Raw genomic sequence first — 9,397 nt, 5'->3', positions numbered from 1 at the left:
TCATGAGCTGGAATATCTTCCGTTGTCTTTCCAATTCCTGGTTCATAATTACTTATTAATTAAACAAGAATTGTGCATAATCGGCTCAATTTGGATTGCATCACTAACAACTGTTTAGATGTTGTTGGAGCTCATACCAAATGCCATTAAGGGGCCGCCAAAATTTGCCGCCAACACTTTAGCTATTGGCTCACTAATTTATATGATGTGCGGGAATAACCTAGTATACTCAATGATACAACCCACCTCCCTCTCTCTACTCTATTGGATTCAATCAATCTAAAACACATAAGTTCATTATTCAGCTTCACCAAGCCAGGAAGTGATGCCTTCATGGACCCCATCTCATCTGTTCTGAGGGGCCACATGAGGAGATGGATGTAGTTCCTTGAGGGGCCATATGAGGAGAGGGATGTAGTTCTTTGAGGGGCCATATGAGGAGATGACCGTAGTTCTGTCTGCAGGTCCCAGTCGCCTACGCGCTTCTTCGAAAGTGTGCGCGCATGACGTCACGACAGCAGCACGCCAACCAGTTGTTTTGAGAGAAGAAAGGGGTGTCAGTTGAAGAAGATCCACTTTCAGTTTATATTTCTAACGATTTTCTGGTCGATATTTAGTTCATTTTGGATTCAACCATGTCCACCCCGGCTAGAAGACGGCTTATGCGGGATTTTAAGAGGTAACGTAACGTTTAAGGACCATCTCTTGTGGTGTGTTTGGCTCCGGTTAGCCAGAGAGCTAGCATCTTAAGCTCGCCTAGCATAGCGCTAAACGATGGTGCATTGACAATGTGTGGGCCAGATCCTGGGAAAGAGGCTGTTTTTTTTTCAGATTAGCAACTTTGTTGTTTGTCCCTTCATTGCTCACGATGAAAACATAGATCTAAAATGACGATGAATATACTGCTGTGGTAAATACAAGACGTGTCCGGCTAGTTGGTAGACATGACTATATGTAGTCTTGTTAGTATAGTACAGTATAGTATAGTATCGCAGCTGAACCAAGTCAATCTACAATTATAGCAAGCTGTTAACTCTGTCAAGGTCTGCTTTAGTGTGTGTGTGTGTGTGTGTGTGTGTGTGTGTGTGTGTGTGTGTGTGTGTGTGTGTGTGTGTGTGTGTGTGTGTGTGGACCTTCGCCAATTGAACAGTGCCCAGGTATCTTACTGACCATATGGGTTGGACAAAGATAGCAATGGTAATCTGTAAACAGTGACATCATCAGAGGAAAACATGATCGTGAAATGTTCATGGAAGAGTGTATTTTTACCAAATACATTAGCTGATGGAGCTATCGACCCACACAGATGAAGTTTAAGGCCCCTACAATCTTATGTACATAATAAAATCTTTCCCATGCCATGCTATCTGATGTCAGGAGCATATTTTTTACTTTTGGGATTTGGATTCCCAAAAAACCCAATAAATCGATATAGTAACTTTGATTTAAATGGATTAGAAGTTACAATGTTCTTGGTGTTTGATGGTTACCTAGCCTGGCCTATAACACACAGAGACATAGCTTAATAGAAAAAAACACATTAGCAAGAGTAAGGCATTGTGAGACAGTGATTTATTTGGGATTAAAGGTGCCCTCCCTAGCCCTCTCATGTCATGCTAGGCTGTTGGTTGGTACGATGTTGGAGTTTGTATTAATGTCCAGTTTCTCCCTTTCCGACTGCCACCGCCCTACACCAGACTTCAAGAAGACCCTCCTACGGGAGTAAGCGGGGCGCCTTCAGAGAACAACATCATGCTATGGAACGCGGTTATTTTCGGGTGAGTCCGTTTCCTGATCTCTCTTTGTTCCTATAACATTCGAGCAGGACGGAGACCATGAAGTAGGGATGGGAGATCAGTCTTTTTTGAAAAGCTAGAAATAAAGACGCCTCTCTGTTCAGTTTCAGCAAAAGTTCTAAAGATCCAATCAGAATTATATATATATATATATATATATATACTTTTTCTTAATGAAAAAGAAAGCACTTTAATCGTTTTCATTTATTGGTAAAATGCTTTTGTTTAAAAATAAACTAAACTATAATATTCATATGATAAAAAAAATGTGATCCTTGGCAGCATCATCACAACAGGTTATTAATTAACGAAAATAGAGTGTGTGAATTTGTGGGCACCCACGGCCACAATGAGTAAATAATATCAAATAGCAATTATCACATTTATTAAGGCTGTCAGTTAAGTTTTGTCATTTTTGCTGTACGTGCTGTTTTGGGGCTGGGCTAACCAATGCTGGGCTTGAGGCTGGTAGGGGCCACAAGGATAAATAATAAGGGAGGAAGGTATGATCTATCCTCAATTCCAGTCTGCATCTTTATCTGTGAGTCCGTAGAAACAAAGAATAGAGGAGAGCAGGAGGTAGATAAACCCAGCAGGGGACTGAGTGCACACAGACGTGTCAATCTAGCTTAAGATGGCTCTCAGTTTGACAATTATTAATCATATTGATTGACTCTTTCGTCTCGAAAGACTGTAGAGCTAAACCAAACCAGAACGGCTCCAGACAGATCTAATCATGTGAAATAACAAAAACGAATGACCCTCTCTGCCGTTATCAGCGGCTCATTCATCAGGTGAAGAGCCAGTACAGGAAGTGGGTTTGCGTCCGTCTGAAAGGACTGCATCAGTAAAACGTACTGCTGTTCTGTTCTTCAAAATGTTAGTGTTGGTCTGTTCTTCAAACTGTTAGTGTTGGTCTGTTCTTCAAACTGTTGGTGTTGGTCTGTTTTTTTTTACTATTAGTTCTGTTCTTTTAACTATTAGTGTTGTTCTGTTATTATAACTGTTAGTATTGTTCTCTTCTTCTGTTAGTTTTATTCTGTTCTGCAACTGTTACTGCTCTGTTCTTCATATGGGTCGATGCCTAAGTGCACGCCACAGGGATCTAATTTGCTGATTATCTCTCTCTTTTCCTCCCTTGTCTCCCTCTCTCTCTCTCGCTCTTTTATATCCGGCCCTCCTTTGTAGGCCTGTGGCGACACCATTTGAAGACGGTAAGTTTAGCATTTTTATTTAAGAATTTGAAGTGGGTGACTCCATGTCACATGGTCCGCTGGTTACTATCAAGTTAACTGCTCTGGGTGTCAGTAATCACTTAAATGGCTGTCATGTTGTTAAAGGGTGATATTATGCAACCAGGTGTGGTTATAAGCCACATCATACTTCTAGGTAGACAATCCAACTTGTAATACTTACTTTACTAAAACTAAAAGACAGGCAAGGCAGATTTTCAAACAGCTTGTAATGGCTAATCACACTCACACCTGGTGGCATAATATCACCCCTTTAATTCAGGGAAAAGGCAGACTATACAATTTTCACGCACAATGAATGTATGAATGACATGAATATGAAGGACTACACGAACTAATAAGGATAAATTAACCATGATGCTTTCCAAAGTCCAACTAGAGGGGAAGCTACAGGACATGGATAACTCAAGACATCTAAGGCAGTCTAAAAACTATTGAACTTCAAGGTTTATTGGATTTGATAATGTGTTTTATTTAAAAGGTGTATGCTTATAATCACTGTCTGGGAAAGCATAAGGACATGAATAATTTGAATTTGGAATTTTAAGGGAATATGAAAGCACTCCCCTTTGGTGTGTACTGGACCGGGCATCAATTCTGTACGCTGGCAATTACCAGCCATTGACAGACTAGAATTTCAATTGGCTGGTAAATATCAATCTTGATGGCCAACTCGGCTGGTAAATTTTTATTGAATGTGTTAAATGACATAGCACAACATTACAATACAAAAACAACAAAAGGTTTTTTATGAGCATACATCGTTACTTACTGAGTGTTATACCTGCTACTGTTTTTCTGCAACACACTCGCAACAATCAGACAAAGCCTTTTACAATAGACGCTTATTTTTTGGCATTTTTCCCACGTCAATGAAATAATTCGTTTTTATGAAAAGGTTAAATTTTGATCGCACTCAGGTCGATTTTTCTGTTTAACATCCCAATCCGGTGTCTTTGTAGTCCCTGATAGCCACCATGATCACTGTACTTGTCGTAGCCACAGTAACCTGAGCTGTCGAGGCAGACCGTGGTAAGATGCGCTTGAATCTCCAATGCAATACTTTTGTTTCAACACAATGCGTTGGGCCTTGTTTCTTTTAACGTGTATTTTTGCACACGTATCATTACACTTGCGGCGGCACCTGTATGACATATGGCCGTTCAATATTACATTTGGCTGTCAAATAAAAAAGCGGTTTCAGCCAAGTTGGCCGGCCAAAAACCTGGCAACCCTGGTGCTGGAGTCCGTGGAGCTGGAGCTGCAGAGTGCCGTGTCAGGCCTCCACACTGTTTTCTACATTAGTCATCCGCTGCCTCTGATTGGTCTGCAGTGCTGGCACCTTCCACAATGGCCCGGCTCCATATTCAGCCTCAAAGAACCACACAAACTCAATTCATGTCCATATTGCAGCTGTTCTGGTCCATCTTTTACCCACAGAGCAAACTGAAGGAACTCCTATTTGTTGTTGAACAGTTTATAAGTACACCCTCACGACTCCCCTTTTCCCCTAACGTGTGTGTGTGTGTGTGTGTGTGTGTGTGTGTGTGTGTGTGTGTGTGTGTGTGTGTGTGTGTGTGTGTGTGTGGTGTGTGTGTGTGTGTGTGTGTGTGTGTGTGTGTGTGTGTCTGACTATAGGAACGTTTAAACTGGTGATAGAGTTCTCAGAAGAGTACCCTAACAAGCCCCCGACGGTGCGGTTTGTCTCCAGAATGTTCCACCCAAATGGTACACACACACACACACACACACACACACACACACACACACACACACACACACACACACACACACACACACACACACACACACACACACACACACACACAACCCTCTGGGGTCCTCTTATTTGCTCTGCTTATGAGGGGGCCAAACACAGAGTGCGAGGCCCTATCCTGATTGTAGGTGTTTTTATTATCCCACAAGAACACCTACCCCGTAGGGCTGGGCGATGTAAACATTTTAAAACAAAAAAAAAGATCTGTGAGTGACTTTCACGTCAAACTCCTTTGGCAGGGAGGCAACAATCTGAAAGGTTTTTAGAGGTTTATTTCTGCTGTTAGGTAAATCCATATCAGAACTGGTTTTATTGTATTTTACCTTTTTTTTACTTTATTTTTGTAAAAAAAATAATAATATCGAGCATTTATGTCTAATGCGTATCGTCGTATTCGACGTGAGTTGTATCGCGATTAATAATCGTAATCTAATTATTGCCCAGCCCTACTACCCGGCCATAACTCTTCAAGCTTATGACGGGCGGCATGTGGCTCAGCTCGTAGAGCGGGTTTAGTTGTAACCGGAAGGTTGCTAGTTTGATCTAGGGGTGTAACGGTACACTGAAGTCACGGTTTGGATCATACCTCGGTTCAGACATCATGGTTAGGTACAATGAAGGGAAAAGAAAAAACAAAAATGCAGAAGGCAATTTTTTTTTATTGTCTCATGTTGGGTCAATCAGTCTCTCCCCTGAGCTAGCTGCAACAGCCTGAACTGTGTAATCTGAGATGTAAACAAGTACCCCACATCACCTCCAGACTGCATCCGTAACTTGTAAACAAAATAAGACAATCAGTTATAAAACTGAAAATTCAGCACTTTGAGGGGCCACTGGTTAGAAAAGCGTCAAATGAATGCAGTTAATTTACCGTTCATCATTAATGACACCTTATACGATGGTAGAAGCTAGTTAAAGATGTCCAAATACTTAAATGTACAGTGATTGGTGGAATGGTGGTGATATAGCATCGTTTCAAAATGCCAACTTCGAACAAGCCTGTCTCCTCACCACTTTACCCAATACTCAAGAACCTATGACTTCCGTCTGAATAGTTTTTTCGCCATTTGATCCCGGGGACCTTTTGGTAGTGATGTTAACGTGCCCCTTGTGATGCTTTCCAGTTTACGCAGATGGAAGTATATGTCTAGACATCCTGCAGAATCGCTGGAGCCCCACCTATGATGTGTCATCTATACTCACCTCTATTCAGGTTGGTAGACCTACAATTGTGTCTTGTAATTAAAATAATTTACATAAGTGTTTGTCTGTTGCACAGTGGTGGCACACACTATTTCCACATGCATGCTCGCATGAAACAAACCCTCAATGGAATTCAAAAGAAACCAACAATTGCTGTTTTCAACTAAATGTGCTTAGTTCAAGGCAAAATAAGAGCGCTAGAGGTAACTCGTAAAGGGAATTGTCTAATCCATGTTTCCTCCCAGTCATTGCTGGATGAACCCAACCCAAACAGCCCAGCCAACAGCCAGGCCGCCCAGCTGTACCAGGAGAACAAGAGGGAGTATGAGAAGAGGGTGTCTGCCATCGTGGAGCAGAGCTGGGTGGACATTTAAAACACCAGAGGCTTGCAGATATCCCCCTTTCCTCTCGCTTCTTCTCTTTCTCTCTGCATCGATGCTTCAGCTACTCCTGTGCTCCCATGTTTCATTTTGCCTCATTGGAATAAAGAAAATGGCAAATTAAAATGACTCTAAGGCCTGTGGTAAAAAACAAGCCGGGATCCAGAAATCTACCAAAACTCATTGGGACACTTTGCTCAGCTACACTTTTAAGGAACAATGTGTGTGTGTGTGTGTGTGTGTGTGTTTGGGAAAGGGGGGAATTTATTTTATATTTTTATTGCATGATGTGAAATAAGTTATTGCTAACAGAATTTGTAATATATCTCGTTGGGTTGGTTTGATACTGTTAGGCTTTAGATGTTTCTTAATTTTTGAGCATTTATATTTAATTTTAGAATGCAAAATAATCAAACGTGACTGTACTTTCTAGGAGGTTGGTTGTCCGATGAACTGAGGGACTGGTCCACTCTTAACGTATAGTTATAAAGATAGTGTTCTTAGTCTCAAATAAATACAATAACTATATTTTACACTTAAAATTGGCATTACACCTGTTAATGACTCAATGCATCTTCGCTCATTTATCAAGTTTGTTAAACACCCTTTCATTTAGCTTTCTTCATCTCCGGATAAGCTTTTTGAAATTGAAGTTGGTCAGGCCGCGATCCTATTTGAATATTAAATTGTTCCCCCTTCGGATTAATAAGTGGTGAAATGTAGGAGCAAGATCTAGATTTGCAGACAATTACAGAAAAGCTTGACCTTTTCTAAAAGCTGGATAATGTGGCTAGTGATATTTCATCTGAAAAGATAAATGGATATGCTACAAAAGGTGGAGGATTTCCTTATGGAAACTTTAAATGTATACTTATGACAATATGCTGTATAAACATAATAAAATCTCATTTTTCAGACTTTGAGTTGAATGGCTTGTTTCAAACTGACGGCTTGATTTGTTGCCTGTTCGGTGTATCCCAAAAGTTAATTACATAAGAGTGATCTTTAGGAAAACTAGAAATTGTTTCTGGCATCTGATCAATTCAAATCACATGTTGTCTTTTGGTTGTTCGCTACCCAATATAAAAGACTGACAGCTGTTCCAGTGGTTAAATTTGATTATTGGTTACATTCTTGACCAGAAAAGCTTGATACAAATGTATTTTAAACAAAAGTTCTTTCTGTCAAGAAACTAAGGTTTTCTGCATTGGTATCAAAATAATTGAGAAAAATCATGGAAATCATTTATTTACTAGCCGACAGGGATCAACATCAATGCTAGAAGGCAATACCAAAGGACAGTAAGTAGAGAAAACAATGCTATACAAAGCATGGTAATCACCTTCTGAACAATATGAATAAAACGTTTTAAAATACATGTTTATAGGACAGACAATTTAGAACCATGTAAAATCTGAGGAGGAACCACACATATTAGGTTATCTTCGGGATAACTGATTAAAAACCGTAATCATTGTCCAATTACTCTTCATTCTTGTCATCGATACCAGACGACCCTTAATCCATTCCGGTCATCGACCCTGCAGCATTAAACGGAAATGATAGTCATTACATTTATGTTCAAAACATGTTGTGCATTGTGGGGAATATGGATGTCTTCAGACGTACCACTTTCTTCATAATTTCTTCTCTTGTTTTGAATACCGGGGCATCCTCCACTACGATGCCGTCAGCCATCTCATTTACTTTGTCCAGAAGTTCGTTGTTATATCTACAATTTCAAAGCATATCAATAAATCGGATGGAAAAGAAACTCAAAGAACATGCGGTTATTCACATTAATCCCTGAGGGAAATAACATCACACACAATGGATACACAAATCTATGATTAAGGTTTCATTGGAATACAGATTTTAAAATGCCACGATTAAAACCTACGATTAAAAGGCTATCATTTGAAGGCAATCCCGTGTACTTAGCAGGGCTGCATGCATGCATACATACATATAGGCGATTTCATTCAAAAGATGATAGACTTTTGATTGTCTTATTTTTGATGCAGCTTAAATAGTGGCAACATGTACGTGTGCATACATTTCAGCCGGGCATACATACATACATACATACATACATACATACATACATACATACATACATACATACATACATACATACATACATACTACATACATACATACATACATACATACTACATACATACATACATACATACATACATACATACTACATACATACATACATACATACATCATACATACATGCAAGCAAGCAAGCATGTGCATTTGTTTGTTGACATACCGACAGCCCATGAACACGTTGTTGGCCCACACCATCGACAGAGCCAGCAGCTGGTCAATCTGCGCCTCTTCAAACTCGTTTATATTTCGAAGGACGAACTCCCGCCTAGCGTCCCACTGCTTATTGGTTTCTGAAATACCACGATGGTTTTCAACCTGGTCGGCTAAAGCTCTATTTTGCTGAATAAACTCCTGAACATCGGTGGCTGCCATTTTTGCTTCAGCTGCTTTGTTGGTGAGCGAAGGAAATCCCACTTCCTACTCTAAGAAGGCGTACCGGAAACCTCTATGGGTAGTAGTCATTGTAGCGCCATCCTGTGGTGAATTAGTGTATATCTATCTATATATCGATAGTTACACACTTAACTGCCTGCTCATCCTGTTTGGTAGAGCACATTTTACGTCACAATATCTTATTGATAGGAATGTTTAACTTTAATTCAACCTGATTGAGCCATCTTTACCATTCGGTTTAGGTATGTTATCCTAAAAAAATCCACTTGATGTCACTTATTTTCCAATAGTACGCCTTTTAAGTCTCACTCAAACAGGACATCTGAAACGAGAAAAACAGTTTCCTTGGAGGAGACAGGGGATACCCGTGACCCAAGTTCGCCCTCAGGTCCAAACAAAGGAAAAGAGATAATCTGGAAGCATGAGGACATTGAGGAATTTGAGGTTCCGGTTTCAAGATTTGAACCCCCTGAG

The 9,397-nt window shown here is 40.2% G+C and overlaps 2 protein-coding genes across 3 annotated transcripts; one reads left to right on the top strand and one right to left on the bottom strand.

Annotated features, from left to right (window-relative positions):
• Nucleotides 1-428: 428 nt before the first annotated feature.
• ube2b (ubiquitin-conjugating enzyme E2B (RAD6 homolog)) lies at nucleotides 429-7,332 on the top strand. 2 transcript variants are annotated; one of them, XM_030360256.1, is made up of 6 exons: nucleotides 429-679; nucleotides 1,698-1,778; nucleotides 2,985-3,010; nucleotides 4,688-4,777; nucleotides 5,951-6,039; nucleotides 6,275-7,332. In XM_030360256.1, the coding sequence occupies exons 1-6, from the start codon at nucleotides 636-638 to the stop codon at nucleotides 6,401-6,403; spliced, it is 459 nt and encodes a 152-aa protein (XP_030216116.1). In that variant the 5' UTR covers nucleotides 429-635; the 3' UTR covers nucleotides 6,404-7,332. The 2 variants fall into 2 exon arrangements, with proteins under 2 accessions (XP_030216116.1, XP_030216117.1); XM_030360257.1 differs by lacking the exon at nucleotides 4,688-4,777.
• Nucleotides 7,333-7,641: 309 nt separating this feature from the next.
• cdkn2aipnl (CDKN2A interacting protein N-terminal like) lies at nucleotides 7,642-8,996 on the bottom strand. The gene is made up of 3 exons (XM_030360259.1): nucleotides 8,691-8,996; nucleotides 8,039-8,141; nucleotides 7,642-7,950 (listed from the first exon to the last, which is right to left on the bottom strand). Exons 1-3 carry the CDS (start codon nucleotides 8,900-8,902, stop codon nucleotides 7,942-7,944), a joined length of 324 nt encoding a protein of 107 aa, XP_030216119.1. The 5' UTR covers nucleotides 8,903-8,996; the 3' UTR covers nucleotides 7,642-7,941.
• Between the last annotated feature and the right edge of the window lie 401 nt (nucleotides 8,997-9,397).

The sequence above is a fragment of the Gadus morhua genome, chromosome 7 (genome assembly GCF_902167405.1).
Source record: "Gadus morhua chromosome 7, gadMor3.0, whole genome shotgun sequence".
NCBI classification, from domain to species: Eukaryota; Metazoa; Chordata; class Actinopteri; order Gadiformes; family Gadidae; genus Gadus; species Gadus morhua.
Note: the sequence above shows the minus strand (reverse complement) of the source record. Positions and strands in the feature narration are given on the sequence as shown.

Excerpts from the sequence above, each read along its gene's own strand:
- cdkn2aipnl (XM_030360259.1), bottom strand. The coding sequence starts at position 8,902 with ATGGCAGCCACCGATGTTCAGGAGTTTATTCAGCAAAATAGAGCTTTA. Across the intron at positions 8,142-8,690 it reads AACGTGTTCATGGGCTGTCG|ATATAACAACGAACTTCTGG; the intron begins GTATGTCAACAA and ends TTGAAATTGTAG.
- ube2b (XM_030360256.1), top strand. The coding sequence starts at position 636 with ATGTCCACCCCGGCTAGAAGACGGCTTATGCGGGATTTTAAGAG. Across the intron at positions 1,779-2,984 it reads TGGAACGCGGTTATTTTCGG|GCCTGTGGCGACACCATTTG; the intron begins GTGAGTCCGTTT and ends CCTCCTTTGTAG. Across the intron at positions 6,040-6,274 it reads CTATACTCACCTCTATTCAG|TCATTGCTGGATGAACCCAA; the intron begins GTTGGTAGACCT and ends GTTTCCTCCCAG.